General features: G+C 42.0%; 1 protein-coding gene across 6 annotated transcripts in view; it reads right to left on the bottom strand.

The window, feature by feature from the left end:
* LOC121616998 (RNA-binding protein Musashi homolog 2) overlaps positions 1-25,689 on the bottom strand; it is a 238,794-nt gene that overhangs the window by 156,655 nt on the left and 56,450 nt on the right. For all 6 annotated transcript variants that reach the window (XM_041951942.1, XM_041951943.1, XM_041951946.1 and 3 more), the window contains exon 6: positions 5,558-5,650. In XM_041951942.1, coding sequence (XP_041807876.1) covers positions 5,558-5,650 — 93 coding nt within the window. The remainder of the gene's footprint in view (positions 1-5,557; positions 5,651-25,689) is intronic.

Genomic DNA, 25,689 nt, shown 5'->3' with positions numbered 1-25,689 from the left:
TGATAGGTATTTCTAAGGATCAGCAATAGTCAAAAATCTATCTAATCTTTTGTTAAAGGTCTGATCGTTCAAGAAAAAAATCAGTAATCTGCAGTAAAGACACTTGCATTAACACACACACACACACACATTTGCTTTCTCACACAAAGACAGACGCACGCACACAAAAAATGATGTGAATAATACAGCTCAATTCTTCAGCGGCCATTTAAAAGCTACTCTATTGGAAATGTTGCTGGGCCACTGGGCAAATAAAGGTCAAGGGGGATATGAAATAGTTTGTCTAACTGGCCCTTTCCCCGTGTGCACCGCGGCCGTATCCACATTCATAGCCAATTCATTTATATTGCTCTGCCCTTCTCACTGCTAGTCTCAGTCACTAACTACAAGTGACTGCAATGAGATTGAAGCCTCTGGCTAAATCTCCACTGCAAGGCACATGCTCCATCATTGCTGCTCTGATCACTCCTTATAATCACTGGAACCAGACTATATCCTCAACTGATTGGGTGAGTCGCAGCAGAGAGGAAACAATCACAGAATGTCAGCGATGATGGACACCCAAGCGTTGGAGTAGCTGTGGTCACTGTGAGCTACCATGTAAATGGCATGCAAATGTGCACCTGCACTAGCTGAGGAAGTGGAATGAAGGACTGTGGCCTTTTGATTAGCTTCTTTTCGCTCATATAAAGTGTATTTTTTTTCCTGCATTAATCACCCATGTTTGCCATCTCAGCCAATGAGCATGAAGCAGTATTGTATTTGGCTTTTCTTTCCAGCTCCCATCATTTCAACAAGTCCAGACTGCATTTAATGTGCACCTTCACAGTCTCCACATTAAGGCCTGTGTATGTGTAGTCACTGCAAGAGCTTAATTGCACTGTCATCCCAGGTAAAATTTAATTCTGCAATCAAAGAGATAACACGAGAACGACAATACCAATGTCACATCAATGAATATTGATGGTTTGTAATCTCTGCACATTTAGTTACACTTTGTAAGGGTTGATACTGAAAGTAGCTTAAGTCCAAGTTTCTAATGAAACAATGCATCTTTACTGCATTAAATAATGTACAAAGGCACATTCCTGAGAAGCAAACCATTCACCATCATTTCACTGATACAGTAAAGTCTCACCATCACATTAAGTTAGTATTAGTAGAATTAGCATTAAATAAAACCAATTTCACAGCAATATAAGCCACAGATTTTGTTAACTGTCATTACAGCTGTTTTTTGTTTGTTTTTTTTTAACATGGAATAACTGGAAACCGGTGTTGTTAAGGGCCTGAGCACTTGGGCTGGTATGCAAAATGAATTCATACAGACTTTACAGACGGTCACACAGAGTTATTTTTCTGCCATTTGCAAAATCTAAGGGCACACAAAATGTCAGCCGTGGTATTAGATTACCAAAGCCCCGGAAAGAATTTCATGCATTAGCCGAGGAATCTTTCTCTGACGCTGTTATAATTTCCTCTCATCTGCTTCCTCTCAGAGAAAGTATGAGAGGAAGTATGCAGACGCCTGCCTGGCCAGAGGTGAAACACAATGGGGGCAGCATGCTGCTGCTGTAGGCTGGTCTCCTCTCTGTGTCGCGACGTGATCTATCATCTCACTCTTATCCATATATTTCCACTGTCCTCCAACAGGTGTCAGCGCTCTTTTTTTCTGAAGACCATTGCCTCATCTTAGGCTCTGCTTTCCTTGTCTAACCAGTGACCCTTGTGTGTCTACCTTTATCCCTCCTGAGCCCAGTGGCAGTGAACTGGTTAAGCTCCTCCTCCTCCTCCCATTCAGCGCCACCTCCAGGATCTGGCTCTAGACCAGTGAAGCATGAGAACCAGGACAGCCTGGACATAAAGGGACGATTGTGGCAGCCCAGTGACATGGAAGCAAGTAGCTCTGATTAAACTAAAAGTCAGCTTCAGGCTTGCACAGCGAAGCCCAGCCAATGGACAGAAGTGCAGACACTGAGTCAGTGAGCAGGACTTGTTTCAGCTGAGCCAAATAAGGGCACTATGAGATGCACTCAAAGCCGATTACAATAAACCAATGAGGAAGCATTAGCCACCCCAGCTAATTATGCCTTAAACTGTGGGGAGAGCTCTTTTCATGCCTGGGCAGGGCTCTGCTGGTACGTCACATCCAAATTTATAAGGTGTCATCACACCATCTCCCATCTTTAATCAAGTGCTTGCCTCAGTGGAACATTTTGGAATGGTGGGTGTTTTGTAAACAGGTGTTTGATTTATTGGAAAGTAAGAGGGCATTGTATGCCAGCATACAAAAAAATAAAAGATCAACATGACATGGAACACAGTCCGTATTTCTACACAGCACTGGTGTGGCATGCTGAAAATAAGTCTTTTTTACCTTATTAAACATTTATCTTACAGGCAGACTGTGTTATTTGAGTCTCTTTTTGCAGGTGTGTTAATCCTCTTACTGGTACAAAAGGAAAAGTTTGCAAGACACTGAATCCCTACCAGCACATCTGCTGTTCTTTAGCTGCCCCTGACCTTTGGCCTCAGAGCAAGCACAGTCTCTAAATGCGTCAAGAATTCTAAAGATTTTATGCATAATGATATTATGAGATCTTTTCAGCGCTGTCACCTCTGTCGGCTGATATTTGGGATGTGTTTCTGCTTATTATGCAAACCACACACGAAGGCGAAGGGAGGAAGGTAAACGCATTAGAAATACTTACAAATGTGCCGACTATAAACATGAACACATCATCAGATAAATATGGCAACAAAATGTCAGCTGAGGAGGCCTATATATGAGGAAAGAAAACAAAAATGTGATCTCTAAAGGCCATACATTGTCTTTTCTCACAAAGTATAAGTCTGCACAGTAGCACAAACAGCACACTGGTTCATTTGGCTTTATTGCCAGACAGAAACAGCAGCAGCCTCCAGTTAAGAGTCCTTGAATATAAGGGAGGGCCAGCAGTGTTTATAAGATTGTCTCATCTGTACTTGCAGGGCTAAGGTGCAGTGTGTTGCCTGAGGAAAAAAAAATGGAGGACAGGATGTGGCTACTATTAGGCAGGTAATGGGATCCATCTGAGATGCATTAGAATCAGCCAAACAGAACCGCACTTCAGTTCTCTTCAAATGACAGTCACAATCACTTCAAATGCACACCTTCAGCGTGTACTGTAGGCAACAAAAAAAAAAAAAGAGAAAAAAAAGAGGGATCTGGCTGTGGAGGAGCTCCTCTGAAGTTGTGCCAAGTTCGGGCATGTGCTCTTTCCTAATGGTGACGGCTGGGAGAGTGGCATTGAGACTGATGTGCATGAGAGCTGTCAGCCTCTCCCCATAACAAATGCCACCTCTCCCCCTGACAGAATGGAGACAGAAGTGGGGGACCGAGGCGGGAGGGAGGGGAGGTGTGGAGGTTACAGACAGAACCTGTGACCCAATTGTGGCCACACCAGCTGTTTCCCCTCCACTGCCTCCCAACCACCACCATCTCTGTAGACCACATCCTGCTAATTGGCCTTGCACACAGTTGCACGCACACAAATACAGTGCTTACTAAATATTATCAGCGAAACGGCTTGTTCCCAGCGAGGATAAACATTCGCCGGTGCCTTAAGCTATAGTTGCATAATGATTGATAAGTCCTTCAAAACGTACTTCCCAGAAATACAAAGGACGAGCTGCCCTGTGACCATGATGGCTACATCCACATAGGCAGGCACACAGACAGAAAGACGGGATGACGACTGACTGACAGACTGACACACATACTGCCACCAAGATTCTATGGAGGGGAAACTGAATTAATTGGCTTTCCCTTCTGTGGATAAGTCCTCAGAGTTGTGTGTATGTGGAGATAATGGTAGGTTGCAGTGACAGGCAGGTTATTTAATAAATCCCTGGATGTGTAAGGCAGAAAGGAAGAACACACACAAAACAGAGAGAGAATACCTCTTTTTGCTCTGTATCTTGTCTGCCATAGCCCACAATATCTACTCTGATTTCCTTTTTGCTGAAGACACTCAAACCTGCTCATAAACACACACGCGCACGCACACAACCACACACCCCTAATCATGCACCCACATAAATACACTTAATCGCTGACACACTCACGCATGGCGAGAGCAGTACTGCAGACACATCCAAGCATGCACAAGTAGGCTATAAAGGCACACACAGAAACATGCACAAGATCTTGCTCAATCAGTCTGATTTGTTTGTTTCCTCCTAAGCATTTGAGGATTCCTCAAGGAGGAAAAAACTTTGTATAATCAAGTCAATTATGTCATTCAATCAAGTCGAAAATCATTTCGAGCCCTTTCTCAGATCCATTGATTGCGAAGTCGTGCTGAATATTTGCTTGCTGTGTTCTATTGTGCAAATAAGCTGTCTTTATTTGGAGCGGCAGACCAGGCCACGGTGAGGTCTTCAACGCCACTTCCACGGAGAAAGAGCAAAACAAAGTCCTTCACCTTGCTCGTTTTCAGTCAAGAAAATAAGACGGGGCTTTACAGGGAAAGGCTGGTTGCATATTGTCTCTGCAAAAAATAACAGTTTTTATTACTCTGTAACAGCTCTTTTGTCTCCTTCAGGACATGGTACATTATGTGCCCATGGAAAATCCATCCTCGGTGAAATTGTTTAAACTCAAGGTCAAGTGCTGATGTTACAGGGACTGTATCAACTGAAGGTGACCTTGACTGATGCGGAATATGACATGAGGGAAATGGATCTCCACTCAGTGTGGGGAAATTATCTGTGAAATGCTGCCACTGTATCAAAGCCTGTTTGTGTGCGCACATGCCCAAGCGTGTGCGCACACACTCGAGAGTGTGTCGGCTTGTGTGTGTGTGTGTGTGTGTGTGTGTGTGTGCGTGTGCGGCACGCATGTCCTTGTATGATAGGGTGTGCATATATGCCTCGCTCAGCTGGGGGTACTGGTCATGAGAGCAGCTTGCAGAAAGTGCTGCAGCAGACAGGAACAAACAGCTGAATATGAGCCTCTGCTGAATGAACTGGGTGTGTTTTTCTTTCAGACCACACTGGAACAGTGCTGCCACAATATCAAAACCCCCATAACGTTACAGCTATATTTGTTTCTAATGTCGTGCAACTATAGAAAAGAGAAACACATACTTGGGTTTTGTTTTTTGCAGAGGGGTTTGGTCATGGCAGCCGGTTGCCATTGCTTGTTTGCTCTGTAAGCAAAATGCATGTTGTTGACCAGACATGTTGGGCTGTGTGAAGCTGCTGCCATATCTTCGCTTGTTTGCTTGTCACAATAGAGATTTATTTGTCTTACTGTCAGGACAGGAGCCAAACTGGTGCCCTTGGCTTCTTTTAAAGCTCAAATTTCTGGTTGCTGTAAAGATTAGAGCTCTGACACTGCTGAGATGAGAGAGGGGGGGGGGTGCTGTACACTGATTGTGGAGTGAGTATTTAATAAATCAAATGATCGAATCAGCACCTTTCATGTTCTCTTAATGATGATAACTGCAGCATGCAATGGAATCTAATGAAACTTTAGTTTCACTATGCAGGGTAATAATGAAAAAAGTCTTACCTTCCCAAACTGTTCAAAATACTGCTTCACATCCTCCACTACTGTATTGGCTGACAAGCCACCCACAAATATTTTCTTTGTTCTTGTGACCATCTGGAAAGAAAAGGGCGAGAGGAGAAGATTAGTGATGAGGCTTCAAATGCATTGCACGACACCTTTAATGAGGCTTCAAACACACTGAGTGAGCAGCACCTGTGATGGGGAGGATATAAAGGAGAGGGGACACACTGCGGCTAAACAGGAATAAACGGATTCACACAATTAGGTTTCAAAAATGCTTTTCTTTAACTTTAGTATTATAGCAAGGTCACAAATGCTGACGGTTCTGGCAGGAAGAAAATACTCTTGGCTAAGAAAAGTCGCTGTGTGAATTTCCCTCACAATGACATTTCAAATTGAATCTCTAATAAAAACAGACTGTCACAGAATTAAAGACCTCCATTTCATCCATAAAAGTTTCTGTTTATCTTTGCAAAACTTAAAAAGAAACAACAGAAATAATTTATGGACTTTCAAAAAACAATTAATGAGTGCTGGAAGATGGAATCAGAGTGCATTAAAGCCTCATTTAGTTTCAAACAGCAAGAATATTAAGGATTATTACCCACAGCGTCAAATAGGGCACGAACATCTGCTGCAGAGAGTACATGCTATATTTAGGAGGGCAATTTCTCAGGGAAATACAGTAACAATTCAACACCAGTGTCAGTGCAAAATCTGTGAGGGACAATTTCTTTTTTGCACGCGATTAAAAATGAACCTGCGAACTTGTGGACTTGTGGTACTTGCGCACCAACATTTAGCAGCAGGCCCAGTCTTAACCCAAACTCAGACCTTGGACTCATCTGGGCAGCAGGGGTGCTGATTTTCCTCACTGACACACGACACCAAGCACTCAACTTATACATAAGACTTGATTAGAGATGAATTAAACAATACTGAAAAGGTGCTGCGTCCCTTTTTTAAGGTAACAGTTAGGATGTAAGGGAACATAATTCAGAGGTTCAAGCGCTTTGTGTCTTTATGACACTTTTGGTGTTATTAGGTGTTCTAGCTTTGGCCTGATCTGACTGTGAGAGGCTGCTTGAACCCTGTGGAGAGCCTGTTTCAGCCAACCTCTGGTAATGGACATACAAAGGTGATGGCATCAAATGATTTAGCATGTTTGATGTGGACATAAGGTTTCCTAGCTTGAGGCAATATCGATGCAGTTTGAGTCTGATCCACTACTCCTTGTGTAGTTACTGAGAAACAATGAGAGGGTGAATGAGTACAGCTCTTAAGTAGTACAACAGTAGTCTAAACGACTGGTTCAGCAAACTATCTGGTTGACTTGTTTTTCTTGTTTGGCTAATGGAGGGGCTACGGTTACTGTAGGTTGTTGTGATTCCAGAAATATCCTTTCTATAATCCTTACTGTCTCCTGTGAAGTACAACATTCACGCTACAGATTGAGAATTTACTGATATGATGTGGCATATAATGATTTTTGATGCATTGCTCTGTAATCTTACTGGCAAACAAAACAAACAAAAAAAAAAAAAAACAGAGCTGAGGAGGCAGCAGGGAAAGTCACAGCCCTGATCTCCCTCGGCTCGCCGGAATCAAACAAAAATAAATGATGGGGGCAGGATAAACATACTCAAGAGATGCACGGCAAACCATCAAGACGGTTGAAAGAGACTACCTTGATCAAAATGCTGACCGAAACACTTTCGATTTATGAAAGAGGCTTAACACTGAGGGGGGAAAAAAAGCAACATTCAGCTAGAGCTGAAGTAACCATCTGTCAAGTGCTTTCCAGGTGCACAGTCTCACAGGCACACAGCCTGCACATATGCACACAGCCTCCCACACATGAGCCTTCTCTTATTACAGTTTTTTTTATTTAGCTTCTGTAATTTTTCATGTTTTTCTTATTATATTATATTGTTTTACCACAGAATTCAATTAAGCCATCTTTTGGAAAAAAAAAGAAAAAGAAAAAAAACCTATAGAGAGTGGGAGCTTTCATGAATAAAAAAATCATAATACCTTTGAATGGTTTACATTTATTCTCCATTATACCTCCAATTTAAAAGTGAAAATGAGAAAAGAGCTCTGTGCACAGCATGCACTTCAGGCCTGGAGGTTCTGGCAACTGCAACAATAACACTTGATCAGAAAAAAGTAACCACAAGGGTTTGTGGTAGAGACCACACACTCAACATGTAAAAAATATGATCAAGGACGTTTTATTACACTGACAAGAGCAACACAGTTCACTCAGCGCTTCTTCAGGCTCATGGAAATGTGCAGTGGGCCGAAGGCTCCCAGTAAATATGCAACCACACTTCATGTAGCTATTGGCAGTACACTCGACCACCTCAGACAATCAATATAGGTGCAAATGTCACGACAAACAATATACAAAAATACCACAGAGCAATACACACTGGAAATAATTCAAAGGTGTTAAATATACATGTCAGGTTCAAGTCTTGCACATATTTTCGACACACTAATTTTTTGGGGTCACGAGTTCAGCCCAACACTTTAGCCCAGAGTAAAATATCGGAGATGAAAAGGTACTTTTCAGCAACAAAGAGGAACAATTTCACAAGATATGGAGCTCAATTTACAAAGTTCTGCAGGCTGAGTGGAGACACAATATCACCCTGCATCAATTCATTAGGAGGAACCCTGTGTTTCCACGTGAGCGCATGTGTGTGTCTGCACGTGTGTGTTTGATCACTGTAAATGATGTAATGGTACTTGTGGATGAGCAACTTAAACAGGGTCGAGTCATGAAATCTGATTTCTTGAAGAAATGACAATCATGCAACATGTTGAAATATTCATCGTATTGTATTCAGGCCCTTACAAATTTAAAAAAGAAAAGCAAATCACCATTTCAACTTGCCCTAGAGGAAACGACACCTTTACACGAACGACCAGAGCCTCATCACCACCCTAACATGCAAGCACAAGAAACTTGCACGAATTCTAACGTTAGCAAACACTTACAAGACAATATTATGCTACATGCTAAATGTTATACATGCTAACATGCTTGTTAGCATCGAATAGCTGATGTGTAATGAGCCATCCAAACCCTCACTGAAGCTTATGGCGATATTGTTGCTCTTTCATTCTTTCTTTGCGATGTTTGACCACAAAACATCAACTGGCCAGTTTAGAGTTACACACTGGCCACGACCCAGCAGCAGCATCATCCTCTACCCCCTCCTCCTCCTCCTCCTCCTCCTCCTCCTCCTCCTCCTCCCAACATCATGCCTCAGGCCTCAGAGGTTATCAGCCTTGGATGCTGCCGCCGGCAACCCCAAGCCAGACAGCTGCTGATAAACTGGCTGTGCGAGTATTTATCAACATCACTCACTTTTATCATTGCCAATCTAGGTTACAAAAATAAATAAATAAATAAACAAGTCAATGTTCATCTCCGCTTGCCTCTCTACATCAGCTGTTTGTCGTGCTCCCCTTCTGGGCCCATTCCCCGGTCATTTTTCGGCCTTGTTCCATCAGGCTGCGACCAGTCAAGTTTCAGCCTTGTCTTTATACTTTGACATGTCTGCCCAATAGCTGATGGGATTGCTTGAGTCCTGGTACAACACAATTACTTTCTCTATTTTTCTCTCCATGGTGACAACAGACATTAAGCCTCAAAGCTTTATATTGTGTCCCTGTATGCCTATGGCTGCAGCATTTGGTGCTTCCACTGTTGGAGGCACTACTCTCGGAGCAAAAAGGTTGTTAACGATCTCCTCTTTTTGGATGTTTGATGCATTTTTACTGACACAAAACCATGTAGCAGTTGTTGCCTGAACTGCTGTTATTTTTTTCCCTCTGTTATTTCTTTCTATGTAGTGCAATAACACCAAGCTGACTGGATGAAATTACTTGGGAACTGCATTTAATTTGACACAGATCATTTTACATTTTACCGAATGCATTTTCTTTTTAACCAAACCACACACTACGCTATGATAACCGCTAGGGAACAGAAAAATTCCCTTCACTGCATTTACAGCAGCATTAGTTCTGATCATTTGGGTCCGGCTGGGGTAGCATTTTAAAAGTCTCCTTTCGACAACATTTCGATTCAAGCTGACAGATTTAAAAATGGACCACTCTTCAACCCAGTTTTTCCTTTAACCCAATTTTCAAACATTTGGTTATTTTTGCACATCCCTAAGAGACAGTAAGGAGAGTTATGAGTGTGCATGGCAGAGCGCGTGTGTGCTTACACATGAGTGTGAGTCTAATTTCTTGAGCGTGTGAGGCTGTGCGTGCGACGGGCTGCAACAATTACTGCCCTAGTGCATTACCATGGTAATAGAAGGCATGCCGCAGATACATACAGAGAGGCTGACAAAAATGTAAAAAGCTTCTGGTGCACTCTTATTGACACCTGTTAGCAGTTTTTAACAATGACAGACAGAACAAAATGACAAACCATATACCTCTCGAAATAGCACGACCTCTTCTATGAGGTCATCAAGGAAAAGCTGCAGAAGCTATCTCGTCATGCCTGCCACTTAAGCAGTGAACGCTGGCTCTAAACTTTTTTTAATATATCCAGAAGTAATAATAATAGCTGCACTGACTTTTTTTTTCTTTTTGCAATAATAGCTGTCTTGATTTTAATAAAAGCACAACTCAAACTGACAACATCCATATTTTCCAGAGCTTAAAGTCTGCATTTAGACTGTAGCTTTAGTGCATCACAGCCTGTTAGCAAATTGAACATTCAAGGCCAAAAATAGCTCTTCCTTCGACTCAAAATCACTAGCAAACACTGTTACATAGTCCACATTGTAGAGCTGGCAGTGGTACTGTAACAACGTGTAAAGAACGTCAGTTATTGTCAGTCCACATGAATTCAGGTCATGTAAACACTATCCAGAGAGTGCTTAAAACGGACTACTTTGTCCATACACCACAACAACAATTTCCTACTGCTAGCCTGCAGCACACACTCAGAGTGAGACACTCGCAGCAGACATCACAGTCAGTAGACAGGAATGATGTGGAGGCTAGCGTGGTGGGAGCACAAACCTGACACCTAGTAAATCCCTGAGCTATTCAAATTATTCATACCCATCACAAAAAAGTCATACACGCATGTTGCATAGAAAGCCCTTTACTCTTTTCATGACTTGGACAGAAGCAAGATTTCCTCTGTTCTTACACTCTGCAGTGCTTTGTGGTGCAGCCAAAGGACCTGAGAATGGCTTTCCATGTGCCTGAGCGGGACACAACAGTGCAGGCGATTGGACCTGACATGTCACAGCCTCATTGAGGTGTTAAGTTTGAGGTACCTTATGTGCAGTCTAATCATTTGGTATGGCCTGCAGGGGGGCCAAGTGTTTCCAAGTGGAACTCCAGACACGACTGAGTCCGCCAGACTGGTGCAAGGTGTTGGTAACAGCCAAGTAGGGACAAAGATTTGACCTTGTCAATAATGTGAACGAGGACACAAGTGATATTAACCTCCTTTCCTTCCATAAACTTGATCCTTCAAGTTTCCAAGTAACTTTAGGGGTGACATTTTTGGCAAAGCTTTATAGACACAAACGAACACAAAATCTGTGCAAAACACACCTACGGTTTGGCTACTTTAATGCACCCCTCTCTGAATCACAGAGGAACAGAGCAAACTTGGGACATATCTTTTTAGGCCATGCCAGGCAGGTAATTATCAAAGTCATTCAAGACCAGGCTGTTTCACTTTGATGACTCTGATCTATTGTCTGATTTGTGTGTGTGTGTGTGTGTGTGTGTGTGTGTGTGTGTGAGTGCGTGTATGAGTGCGTTTACTATCTTCCCCCTTTCCCTCACTGAGTGTAAACAACGCACCTCATTGCAAATCCTTTATAATATTGTGCTCCTGGTTTAAGTATGTGCTATAAAAGCGGGGGTTGCTGTGAGTGCTGAGGAAGTTGAAAAAGATAAGCCCGTAGCTAATATTGCAGCACACAATATTATTATTATTTGAGGAAATTTTTAGTACTTCTACCTGTGGCAGCAAACACAATTCAAAGAGCCTCTGTGTTGCGCCTACAAAAAGCTATTAGTGTTTTGAACATGCGTGCAGAACTGCGACTGCAAAGACAAAGCGTGAATGTTATTAACTCCCCAAGTAGGATATGAGAGGAAATGAATATAGTGTGAAACAATATAAAAAAAATAGGAGAGAAGCAGGAACAGGGTAAGAAAAGAATGTGTAACATATTTATGCAAATCTGGTGATTTTACACAGACACTCCAGCTCCGATGCTCCAAGTATGTTGTCTTTTAAATTCCAACCAGAAAGGCGTGACAGTGATAGACAGAGACATTTAATGGTTTTACTGGAAAGGTGTAAGCTGGAAACTGATGGAAATGTTCGTTCTTGGATTACAGATCATTGTCTTCACCTTCCTCTGCGCCCCCGTTTTCTAACATGAAACTCACACGTCCTTCAGCTCCTCAGTGTCACTATTCAATTTTAAATGAAAGCCTTTCTTGACACATTAAAATTGTCATTATTAAATTCAAAGAAATCCCAAAACATTCATCTAATAAATGAATTACCCGCTTCCAAATATTTTAACATTTAGAGGGATATTTACTAAGCCTGTTGCAAATTACCGTCAGGGGAGCAAAATTTAGCATCTCCTTAATTATTAAATTTAGCAGGGCATTTACTAAGACTGCAGATGTCAGTGAGCCCAGCCTCAGTTCATCCGATTTGCATAAAGTTCAGCAAAGCAACACTTGATGCCAGACTGTTTTGACGCTCGTTGCGCATGTCTGGACAGCAGTGGAGCACAAACCTAAAGGTTTCTGCAGCTGAACTCGGGATGCTGCTTTAGGAGAAGACGCTTGCGGAACTGCAAGTGTGAAAAGTGTGTGTTCATGCCGCAACGAGAAGGCTAGCTGTGAGGATATATTAGTTAAACAGCCAAATGCCATCACCTCAACAAAAAGATCAGTGATGGAATGATCTGATGATGAAAAATCAATGTGTGAGATTTACGGTTTAACTTTCATGCTCTTAAAAGTGTACTACTTACTGAGTGCTTCAATCATAAGGCACCGGCCTGGATGCTGTGAGCCATTAACAGTCAGTGAAAACACATTCAAGCAGGGGGCCACAGAGGGACAGAGACGGGTAAGGCTGTCTGAAAAATGACAGGTTGTTGCATTGCTGCTATTCTTGCGTTGGGGTGATGAATGTGGGAGCTGCAGAAAAGCAACTTCATAACACATCCTTTAATTTCCATTTTTCTCTCTCTGTCCATCGCTCTCACCTCGCTGCCTTGACCTGGCGACAGCCTCTCACGTCCTTGTGTGTACAATGAAACAGCACTGCAGAGTTTACACCTGCCTTTTCCTGAATTTCAGAAACAGTTTCCTCTCCTACCATAGTGAGTCAGTGGCTATTTGTATACATTTTCATTCAGACCTCCTATAAATTACATCTGAACAGGAACGTCTTAAAATGCCTCTTGCACAACATTTTCAGCGATGTCCATGCAAAGCTGCAGTACTTTGCTAACTGAGGACACAGTTTGATATAGCTATATGACTTTCATGTGACTGTAAAAGGCTGAAAATCCTTAGCTAATAATAGCCTGTATAGATGTTAAATTGTTATGTTAAGATCAACAAACACTAAATGCAAAGTTGCAACTACAAGCATTGATCTAGAGACATGTGTTCACGTCTAAAAGTTCACACAGACCAGTTGCTATTTTGTGATTTTGTTGCATTCATTGCCACATTTTCTAAATTAAACACCAAACATTAAAATCCTGCAGTAACTGCAGAAAATTAGCATCTTTGAAACTGTAAATTATAAACAAAACTGTTGCTGCTTTTGCTTTCTACAGGACGCCACATTGGCATTTTACATCATTTAACATATATACAAAAAGCATATAAATAAGAGCATAGCATCAGTAAAGCTTACACTTCCACCTCGCTGCCATGGCTCTTACCTCAGTTCTTTCTTTATGTTCTCAGAGCCTCCAAACCTTTTGATTCGGTCTTATTCCTGATCAAATGACTGTTCCTTTCTGCAAATTTTTTGTAAGTGGATCTTTCAGTCACCACCCTCCCCTCTCCAACACACACACACACACACACACCACGTGCACACCATTCTCCAAGCCAGTTCTCAGGCAGGTCGCTGAGATCACACATCCAGCTATGATTACAAGGTGTAAGCCTTTATCATGGCCCCCACCTCTCACACATACAGGCTCACAAACAGCTGTAAACACAGAGCCGCAGACAGGGAGGAAGCAGACGGGGGATTTCGATGTCATTTCTCATACCTAAAAATAATGGGACAGATAGAAAAAAGCCATCGTACTTTGTTGTATAAGCCACAATTGTTATCGTTCTAGCAAGGGGATATAATTACTGGCATTCAGATCCCGTCTGTGGCCTCGTTCATAAGCAACCAGAAAGCACCAGAGAGCATCTGTCAATGCAATGTAGTATGATCAAAGGCCTAGACGTTGTGCAGGCACGATGCGCACACACTCATGCTCGCACACACACATACACACATTCAGGGAAAACATGGCCAGTCCAGGTAAACACTGCCTCTGCTCATTTGCATCACTAGGGCTGACTCACAAAGAGAGAACACAGCCAATAAACAACAAACAACGGCACGATCACTTTTGCTTTGGAGGACGTTCTACACAGGATAGAAAACAGAGGGAGAGCGCAAGGTAGTAAAGCAGGATTAGATCATCAGCGAGAGAAAGAGGGAAAGCCGAGCGATTAGCAGCGGTGGCGTCTTTGTCCGGCTACGAGTTCAGGGCGAGGGGCACCGCCTGGTCCACTTCCACTCCCCGACACGCCCTTTTAAAAAGTGGCCCAATCTCAGCTCTCGTGTGCATAAATAGATCTGTAATTGCTTGTTACAATACAATTAGGGCAAAGGAGATGAGAGAAGGAAAGATGCTTAGTGCAAATAGGGAGTGACAGGCCCAAGCACCCAGGCCCAGGATTACAGTGGCCATTTGCACACAGACAAAAAATGAGCACGATAAGAGAGAGACAAAGAGGGAGAAAGAGACAGAGAGGGAGACAGGAAGAAGGAGTTGGGGGTGGGGAAGGGCTGTCAAGCACAGGGCAGAAGCTAATGACAACTCTGGCTTCAACTTGCACAGACGTCTTTGAAGCCCGGCTCTGATCAGAGCTGTGATTGCCACCGCTGCAGGGCCACCACTCCTATATTAACCTACACTAACAGCTATTCAGTGAAAGTCACAGGCCCTTTCAAAACCCGACTTCTGCTGGAGCCGGCCATCTGTGGACTGGCCCTGTGAGACGGCCAAGATGTGAGTATGGGCCACACGTGTAACGGACACTGTTTGCATATGGTCTTGCTATAACAGTGACAGTCAGGCTGAACATGGGGCCGGTTAGAGCTGATTAGCTGCACTTCCCTCCTCAACCCACTACAGTTATGAAGATTGATAGAAGCAGCTTAGAGCTGATTATAGGGCCCTGGAGATGCATGGGCCCATACCCAAACAGCACATTCACACTGCATTTGCAATGAGCACAGCATGCGATCGCTAGACACAGGCCAGGCATTAAGCAAACGTTACAGCAATAAGAGGCAAATAAGAGAAATGGACAATGCCAGAAGTGCTCTTAAGAGCTTTTCGGAAATATGAATATTATGCTAATTAGATGCTTGCTTGTGGCTAAATCTGGGACTTTGGAGCAAGCACGTTATGAACATTTAACAAATTTCCTAGACAATATATTGTGAACATGACTGGATATCTAAAACTCACTCCAGGGTTATGAGACACAGCATGCCTTCATGTGGCTGAGGAGGTCTATTTAGCGAGCAGAACTGAAATTAATCTGGTTTTTGACATGAGCCAGTCATGCTTTGAAATACAAAACAAAAATAACAAAAATAATACAAATAATAAAACATAATACAAATATCTGGGCCTCTCTCATGTCTCACAAAAGGATATTTAGGGACTTCTAAATTACAGTTTAATGAATATCCACATTGCTACCAATTTGTATTGATTTTTTAATATTCTTTCCACATTATAATGAACATCGCACTTCAATAGTTTCATAAACAAAATGGTTTTCTCTTACTTAAAGGCACCCTGTGGAGTTTTTGACCACTCGTATTGCAATGGAGAAACATCTTTAATGGGTACACATTTCATTGATATTGTGCTTGAGCACGAGGACGCACAACAAAGTGCAAAGTACAAGCGAAGGCAGAAACAAGAAGAAGAAGGGGAGTGCTAGCTAGCAAACCATATTATCTTTTTCTTTTTCACTTCCAGTTACAACAAATTTTTTTAATCACAAAACCTTTTCATCAAAAGCGTAATTATATGGTCTGAACATGGGGAAAAGACATGGACCTCACTGAACTAATCCTGCTGACCTTTTAAACCCTCTGCAGAGGGCTGAGCAGTTCTCCAGCAACGGTTGACTCACTGACATAGTTTGATCCTCCCCTCAATCCAGCAGGGCCCATAGAGGAGAGAGTCAGGACCCCGCAGTCACTTTAAACAGCTATATTTGGGCTAGGGCTCTGATGTTTAGTGACTCCCGGTCTACATTGGGTCTCTGCTGCCCTCTCCCTGTCTCTGAACTTGCACCACGTTGAGGGTCCTCCAGCTTTGTTGTGTCTTTTGTCTGTCTCTATCAAGTTGAGTCATCTAATTTGTACAGACCTGTGAGTCACAGTGAGTCATTGGTCTTTGCAGACCTGTCCAAGCTTTCCAAGAAGACAAGCAGAAACTGGCAGGAGAAAAAAAACCTTAGCAGATAACATGAAAATTGAAAGAAACCAATAAATGTGTCTGGTGAAATGAGTGAATGGGATAAGTCTGATGACTTAAATCCATGAAGTCCAAGGATGAGATCTTCACATAATTTTAAGACCGAGGTGGAGGTGGAGTAGGGGTTAGGGCTGAGGTCAGCGGACGGGACGGCATGGAGGACATGTGGGGTGCCAGACAAGGTCAGGACAGGTAGATTCCCAGAATGCATTACACATGCATGTACAGTTTTAATGGACTGTATGAGGAAAGCCTTTGAGAAAATCCAATTACAGTAATTTATGCAAATTCACGTTGGCCCAGTGTTTTAGAAAATTATCAGCAACATCAAACGTTCGCAATCAGTAGAACCGAATGTGAAAACCTACAAATGGAACTATTATTTTAATATGCCACTGAAAAACAGCGAGTACTATAAACATCCCAAACGAAACAGCCTGAGCAACAGAAACAGCTTCTCGGTAGTAAACAGCCTCTCCTGCTGCAGCTGTTTGACTGACAGCCTTTTCAATAAGTTGATGTTCTCTTGCATGACCCTTGACACCGATACCAAATGTTAATTTTTGTAACAAGACCCCTGTCTTAGCACTGACAGTAAGCACTAGAGGGGAAAACAAATGGGATTTTATCTTCCAATTACAATAATGGCTTTTTATGACAGGCCCTCCAACTATGCACCTTACCCCCCCCCCACCTCTCTCTCCCCCTCTCTGTCTCTGTTACACGCACGCACACGCACACACACACACACGCACACAGGCTGTTGGAAAACAATGCAGCTAATCATCCTGGAGCCTTAATCTCTGGAAATGTGGTCATGTGAGTGATGTGATAAGAAAAGGAGGAGGAGATAAACGGGAGAAGGTAAGGTCACACTAAAAGCAGGACTATCCTTGTGTTTTCCAGCTCTGAAACTCTAGTTTCTTCTCTAACGCACACATGCAGCTGCAGGTAACACTGACATGCACTGACTTTGTTGTCCAACTCAATGTCCCTCTCTAATACTCTCAATATCATGAGTCTGTATTTTCTGTAGCACTGAACAAATCGTACACCCACTGTTTTTGCCAAAAATTGTCATCATTTCTTTTTAATCGAAATTTAGTTTGAAATAACAATAAACTTTTTTCTTTCCGCTACTGATTAATTTCTTGACTTTTAGAGGCCCACAAAAAAAAACACGACGATTAAACCATCTACCACAGCCAGAAACGTTTGTGTTATGAAAAATAACCAAATCTAAGCTTAAAATAGTAAATTTTAGCAAATTCATATTACTCTACATATCTCTGTCTATTCTGTAAAAAACATTAATCTCTGCACTCCTCAGTGCAACTTGGAAGCCCTAAATGATCGTCATGTGACAAGACTGCAGGATGTGTCGACACAGAGCACACAGGAGAGGTTGTAAAGGTTGTATATGGAGCTCCTTGTTTTTTGCAGAAATTGGTACCAGTTGTGGTCACATGGAAAAATGTTCTATTACAGGTTCCATTTTTTTCAATCTTTGTAAAATAAATCATCAAGCAAATACAAATTGGCATTTTATTTCTTTTTTTTTGGTGTATGGCATTAGCTGTGTTACACTGCACAAAAAATAATTGAGTTCTCCAAACTTCTAGCCATGACTGTGCTGTTTCCAAAGAGGTTCAGGACTTATATACTGTGGTGAAAAACAAGCCCACAGCGAGAAAAAATGTGACAGGCGTAAAATAAACCTAGAAAGTGTTCGGGGCTGAGAGAGTTAATACAAAGTGCTCCTAAAAGTCTTTCTGTCAAATGTGACTCTCCTACACTTCAGCAGGTGATGTTTCTGTATTCGTTAACTACTTGTAGCAGGAATGAAGTCCTTCCCTTCAGCTGATCAAGTCCTGCATCCACCCGACTTCGGTACAGTTCGACTGCTGCGTATCCCTTCCTTCAATTTTCTTTCAAATTTGGTCTCACCCCTCTCCTAATGTGCGACTCGGAGGGCGACGCGGTGGTGCACGGCTGGTTACTGTACATGGAGCAAATCATTAGAAAGATGAGAGCGCGAACAATGACATCCAGAGGACGTATTAATGAAGTGGAACCCGCAGCTCGACAAATCTTGACATTGTAAACTTTTCTCTCTAGTATCATTGAATTCTGTCAGGACTGCCTGTTTTCACCTGCTTCACTCTGAAGTTGAATAGCTTTGGTTTCGGACTGCTGGTCAGACAAAACACGCAACTTGAGCATGTCACCTTGGGCTCCGGGCAAGTGCGAAAGGCATTTTTCACAACTGTCCATCATTTCAGAGACAAGAAGATTAATCGATTAATGGGAAAAATCAGTGGCTGATTAATCAATTATGGAAATAATGGTTAGTTGCAGCCCTAATTAATTATGTAATCATGTAAATGGTTTACACAGACTTTAACTCACACTGGCAGTAGCAGCATTGTTGGCTAAATATAAACGCAGCCACATATGACTAACTGAATGCAACCTTGTTAATCATTTATAAGTAAAACAAACTCCAGGCAACTGCCAAGATGATGGAAGCGCAATTCATTGTACTACAAAGTTAATTATGCGGATCATTGTGTTCCAAAAATAAACTTTAAGTGTGCATCATTATGCATGGCTACCAAGGTCATCAGGCATTCAGTATCTCCAGAAACACAAATTCAACTTGCCGTTAGCGCCATCTTGGGTGTTATACACATTTATGCCTTTTAATGCTCACCTCAAGGACAACGATGTCTGTTTTCCCGACGGAGGGAGCCAGTCCGGACTCTCCTCCCCCTCAGAAGAGTCAGCGCACCATGGTGTGGTCTGCACTTTGTGTCACAGGCAACACAGCGAGCTGCTGTCGCCGAGGTGACTTTAATCTGCCGCATTTAATAGGCAATCACAGTCTGTCGTTTCTGCTCATTATTTCACTTTTAATCTACTGGGGCTATCTGTTTATATTCACATGTAAACTGCATCAGATGACTACACTATAGTGCATACTGTAAAGTGATGCTTTATTAAGTTTCTGGCTAGTAATTACTAAACCAGTACATACAAATAGAAACAAAGCAATGCTGTTTATTTAAGAAAAGTGGGAACCTGTCTAAATGTGAACTTAATATATGCATTTCAAATATTTTGACAATTATCAGTAATTATAAATCAAAAAGCTATGTGAGAAAAACACAAGAAATAAGCAAAGTAGACAGTTAATTAATCATTATTGTCATCACAAACAAACAAAAAAAAACCTGATACCACTCACACTGAACTTTAATCCAACCAAACATTATCAAATCATTAATTTTTATATTAAAAACATTAATGTCCTTTATTTCCAGTCTGGTAGTCTGGCTGCTACCTTCAACTCACTGTATCTCATTGTTGTGCTCTGTCAGTGCATTTGTGACAGTGTTTTTAGTCACCCCAGACAATGGTCGTGGTCCACTTAATTGATGTAATTAATGTTCATCATGGTGAGTGTTTGCTGAACGACTTCTAAACCCCGAGCCTCTCGGCTCCTCTCAGGAGGAGAATTGGGCGAGCATGAAGCACTTGAGTTTTTTGTCATGCTTCACAGGAACCTAGAAATGAGTGGAATAATTCTCAGCTCTTAAGCGTGCTCAGAGGAGCTCAGCAGCAGGGCTCAACTAAGTCATTCTCCATGGCGTGGATCGCTCCCAGGCTATCCTGACCAGCTAGCGTCCAGTTACCTGGACACACATCCACTCGCCCCACAATACACAATCATTTAGCGGCATGTGATGCATGGCGGAGCAAGCACAATGATCCTGACTAGATGTCATGTAAAAGGGGACTGTTTACACTGTGTCTCACTGTGGCTGCCTGTGTGTGGCGATGCTCCGGTGCCTTGTATTGTCCTTGATGGACCTAGGTAGTGCTGTCTGGAGGTGATCGGAGTAAAGCATGAGAGAGGAGGAGATATAGAAAAGGCAGGAGGCAGGAGAAGGGAGTAAAATCTTACTTTGTGTGGTAGAGGATATTTTGCTCTCTCATCTCTGGAATTATATAAACTGCTTGTGGCTAGTGGAGGCCTCAGCTGCGGTGAAAATAGGCCCCAACTGCCTCACTCCCTAACAATCTACTCCACATCTCCAAATCTTCCATCTCTGCCCCTGAGCAGTGGCAGAAACAAACAAAATCCTCCTCCTCTCCACTCTTTGTCTGTATTTCATTTCCTCTGAGGAAGAGGGCTCTCTTAAAATATTCAGCCACTTTAAAGTGGCATGTCACACTGACCAGGCTATTTTCTTTGATGAGCTCTAGTCCTAATCCTTCAATGATACATCTTCTTCCAACTCCATCACTCCAGTGAGGTACCCTACAGAATACTTATTGGTTAAGGAATCTGTGTGTGGGGGGGGGGGGGATTGCCGGGTTTCCAAGCAGCTCTTACACATCAGGCGTATAAATGGAGCTGTATGACACTATGGTCAAATGGATTTCTGCACACTGTCCACACACACCCTTAACGTGCTGCTGGGCCACAATCTAAGCCCCCATCCTTGGCTCAGCCCACCTTCCCTACCTACAGTGTAATTCACTCTCCAGCTAAAGCCGGGTAGTAGGCCTGACCCCCACAGCTCTGGCCGTCACTTACTGCTGACCTCCAGCAAGGTGCCAATGAAACATGTCCATTGAGTGGTGAGCAGAACTAACTGCCTCACCTGGCTCCTGCTGACAGCTCAGCATTTTAAAAAGCAGTAACGGATCAACATAGGTTCACAAACGCACAGAGCGGGCCTGAGAAATGCACTGCAGCAAATGCCGCCGCTGAGAGGACGAGGGGGGTTCATTTTGAGGCCTGAAAGATATTAAAACCAGTCAAAATCCTGAAGTGATGAAAAAAACACAGAGTACGTCCAATAATAGTGCAAATATGGTGAGTGGAAAAGGTTTCAGCCGGTTGTGTTCAGCCCTAATTCTTTCTGACATAAGATTTTGTACAAGTGATATTTTCAAAAAACTATTTGTAAGAAATAATTAAAATGGAACTCTCTCGTGACCGTGCACACTACATATGTAGCTGCAAATGATGCATAACCTTAATTTTAATGCATTACCACTGTTTAATGAGGATAAAGTCATAGTAATAGTAGCAGAGCCCGAGCGAGTTTTGCTCAACGTGAACTTGCGCCAGTCCAATGATCCTTGAGCCTATCTATTTGTACTGGCAAGCATATTAGCTAGCAATTGTCTCCTCACACATCCAGCAGACACAGAGCGACACTGACATCCCTTTGGCCTCTTTTTTCTGGCCATCTCAATTAAGCCCAATGTCCCCTGGCGTTTAAGTAATAGTAAGGCTCTCTTTGATTCGTTAAAGGTTTGAATCTTTTTTTAGTTCTACGTCCTTTGCACACTGGGCATGTCATGTGGCATAAACTGGGAGCGGCTGATCACGGTTTGACAGATGCAGGCGCTGTTTTTGTCATTGCAACCAGGCCGATGAGCTTTGAAACAGGTGAAGACTTCACACAGATGCGCGCTGCGCGTTAATGGGATGATCAACATTAGCAACCTTTTCACATAACTGGGAATCTGATGGTAAAAGACTGAACATCTGAGATTTGAATAGGTGTTATCGATGTATGTGTGACTTTGTGACAAATAATTCAGGCATCATCCACCACTGGTTAGGCATCATTTATTATCATGGACATTGTACAGTTCCATGTTATATTATTCTGGACTGTATTATATATTTTTTTGTGCATAACAGAATACACTGCGGACACTTTCTACCTGTCCATCATCTCCGCTGTGCCTCCTATTTGTACTCTGCACAATCACCACTGAGGTTATTAGCAATAGCTTCACCTCACTTCAGTGTTCACTATGCTTATAGAGGCATGTAAACACAGCATTCCTGTTGTATTTATCACAGGATGACACTTTACAGTATTTTTTTTTATAATTCTATTCTATTGTATTTATATCCTATTTTATTTTACTGTATTTTTCATATTCTTATTTGTGTAGTAGCACCTTGAGCCAGTGTAGGAACATTTCATTCAGCAGTACTATGTATACGGATGAATGAAACTTGATTCATCCAACTACTAAAAAATGCATTTATTAGAAAAATACTGCTTTTCTGTGCATACATATAAAAATGATGGAAGAAATAAACATGATATACAAAAACATACATGTACTTTCTTGAGTCACTGAGTAAATGTAGTTTTTAATTTTAGAAAATAAGCTACATCTAAGAATACTGCAAAAATAGGAAGAAAATGTGCACTGTAGTTGTTAGAAGACAGATTGTCTCCTCTGAGTGTTTCAGTCATTAAAATTATAGCAGCCACAGAGCATTTTTTTCTACAGAGCTGAGATCCAGCAATATTTAAACAAGTGAGGATAAAGCCTCAGTTTTGCAGGGTCATAAAAGCATATTAGAGCTTTAGCACAGCGTCGCTCTGATCTTTCAGTCTTCCTACCTTTACTTTTCCAATTCAGTGAGAAAAATTGGCCTTTTTGTCCTGCAAATATTTTGACCTTTATAAAATGGAGCCAGTGCAACTGCAGTACCACCAAAGATTCGACTATTCTTATTTCTGAACACACCGTTTCTTTGTCACCTCTCTCTGTGTGTGTCTGTGCTCTCTCAGCTGTGCGGTGCAACGTCATTTACATAAACGCACGTGATTGAACAAAACACGGCAACTGGAGGACCCAGGCAGACTAATAACAGTCCATTCTGCATCCGACAGCTCGCTCTCTGTCAGGCCAACCTCCGGCTGTAGCCTAGTGTCTGACTCGGCTTGTACCCACAAAACAGGAACACCAACGTTAACAATTCAGAGCGTGAGAAATAGGAGGCGCGGGGAGAGTGTGTCCGATTAGAGTCCATTGCATGAGTCTCGCGCTCACTGCGGGAGATTTGGCCTTGGGCCATGTTCCAGATTTGAGGGAGTTCCAGGTGTATCCAGTTTATCAATCCTGCTCCATGAGTCAGGCCCCCGCTCTTCCCTCACAGCGAGCAAAACAAATTCAAGTACGACCACAGTTAACGGATACCCGGCACAAGCAGCACTGCTCATGAGCTAAAAATGGAAACAGGCTGGTAAATTGCAATATGTTAGCTGTCCAGCAGGCAGAGAGAAGGGACTAGACTATTCACACTCACTGCAGTTCAAAGGAACGTCTGTGATTTCAGACTAAGTAAAAAACATCTGTTCTGTGCATTACTGCGGAAAAATACAAAGAAAAATGCTTTCAGGAAAACACTGGTTATCATATGTCTCTTCCAAAACTTCAACCTGGCTCATTTATAGAACTTCATTTCCAAGGGGGTCTATTTCATGAATTTAATTTCCTTGTGCATAAGAAATGTGATAATAAATGTGAAATTCATTACAGATTATTACATTTCTGTCAGGTAACAGTGGCAGGAGATGTATGCTATTGTTAACCCATTCATTTTGAAACTTACATTTTTGTGCTTGGACACTAATAATGGTATATCAACAAATTCTAATGCACATACATATATGTTTTTTTCTTTATATCAATAAATATATCTTTCTTAGGTAATTTCATTAAAAAGCATTTTTTTGCAGGGGCACAGGTGTCCTCCCAAACTGACGACATCATATCACAGCCAAGAGGAAAGGAAATATTTTGACATTTAACTTGTCTGTGCAGGGACTCGTCCGTCCACTTGATTACTCAACTATGATGAGTTTAGAAGTTACGAGTTAGAATATCTAATAATCTTATTAAGGACCATTTACCTGAAAAAGTTAACACATGTACTAAGATTTCAACGTTTTTTTAAATTATTCTTTGAACTCTTTCTCCGTTTTCTTCAGACGTACATGCACACCACTGACAGGGTACACATTCCTGCCGGTTCCATCCAATGGTGTCCCACTATTCTACTGATCAACAGGTGGCAGTAACACGCCAACATATGCTGCGCCAGCGAGGCAGGGACAAAGAAGAAGACTTCAAGCCAGCTAACAGTTAATATGAACAATGCTGCTTTCAAAATAATACCAAAATAAAACATTTGCATTTAGACATCTGACCAGTAAGTCTGAATATATACATAACCTGAGTTTATTTACAAGCAGACTCCACATGTCTTAATTAATCCACACTTGTTTTTGAAGGCTCTGGAGCATATGCATCGTGACTTTTACAGCAATCAGAGTTTTCTGATCCTGAGACACAGAAACAGGGACCCCGAGCTAATGCAAAACTGGACTCAAACCTTACAATAGATTCTTCAGCACACACCACTTGTTGTTCTTGAATTAAATTAGACAGTAGACCTGAAGCTAACAGTAATCGTCAATTGCTTCGCCCTGAGCTCAGGTTAGCCTGAGGCTAAATTTTATGTACATGAGAGGAGGTGAAAATAACACAGCGTTTGTTCATAGGCCAGGGCTAAGTTTTTGCCCTGGGCTTTTATATGTGGAATCTGAAAATGGCTTCAAATTGTGAACGTAATGCAAGGTAGTGAGTTAATCATGTCAACAGCATGTCTCAGAGTCATAACATACTCTCAAACCTACCTTACAAGTGGTTCATCTTAAGCCTCTGCCATTTCTATTCAGAGAGCAGAGTCTTGAGATTGGTACATAATAATTAGCGGAGAGTTAAAAGCTTTATAAATTTGAGGTAGCATATGTGAAAGATCTGGTAAGCCTCCAACATACCCCCCTAGTCGCAGGGCAAGTGCCAGCTCATCATGCACTAATACAACACATCATGCCTGTGTATGATACAAACACACACACATACAAACAGTCTCACACAACAGTCATTTCTTGTCTGTCTGCGCAGTAGCCAACCGTAGGCAGCACAGAGCTGCAGAAAACAGGCTTAGACACACAGTTCTACATGAAAACCCTTCTTTTCCATGAGCTGATCCTTCTTTGTTCTGCATAAATGCCAATTACGTAATTCTCTCTGGCATGCAAATCAGATTAGATGAGGCCATGGCAGATCACCTATACTGCTCGGTCTAGTACTGCTTCCAAATCCACAAGAAAAGAACATATCGGGACACCACATTTATATGCATTTATGAATTTAATCAGCTTTTAATTCAAGATGCTTTAGACTAAACACCATTTTTAATGTAAAAATTTGTAGCTATATCATTAATAATTTTCACACAGTAGGTACGTCTTTCAGGTTCATAGTGTTGGACATAATTAGTATACATATGCTGGTATTTGATTAAAGAAAAAGCTATTTGAAATTTTGATGAAATATCAAGGGTATTAGCAAATGTTAGAGATGTCCAAGAGTATACATGACATACTGTATCAGGGGAAT

This window comes from Chelmon rostratus, chromosome 14, assembly GCF_017976325.1.
Source record: "Chelmon rostratus isolate fCheRos1 chromosome 14, fCheRos1.pri, whole genome shotgun sequence".
Classification (NCBI taxonomy): Eukaryota; Metazoa; Chordata; class Actinopteri; order Chaetodontiformes; family Chaetodontidae; genus Chelmon; species Chelmon rostratus.
The sequence above is the reverse complement of the archived record's forward strand: the minus strand, read 5'-3'. Positions and strand labels throughout refer to the sequence as shown.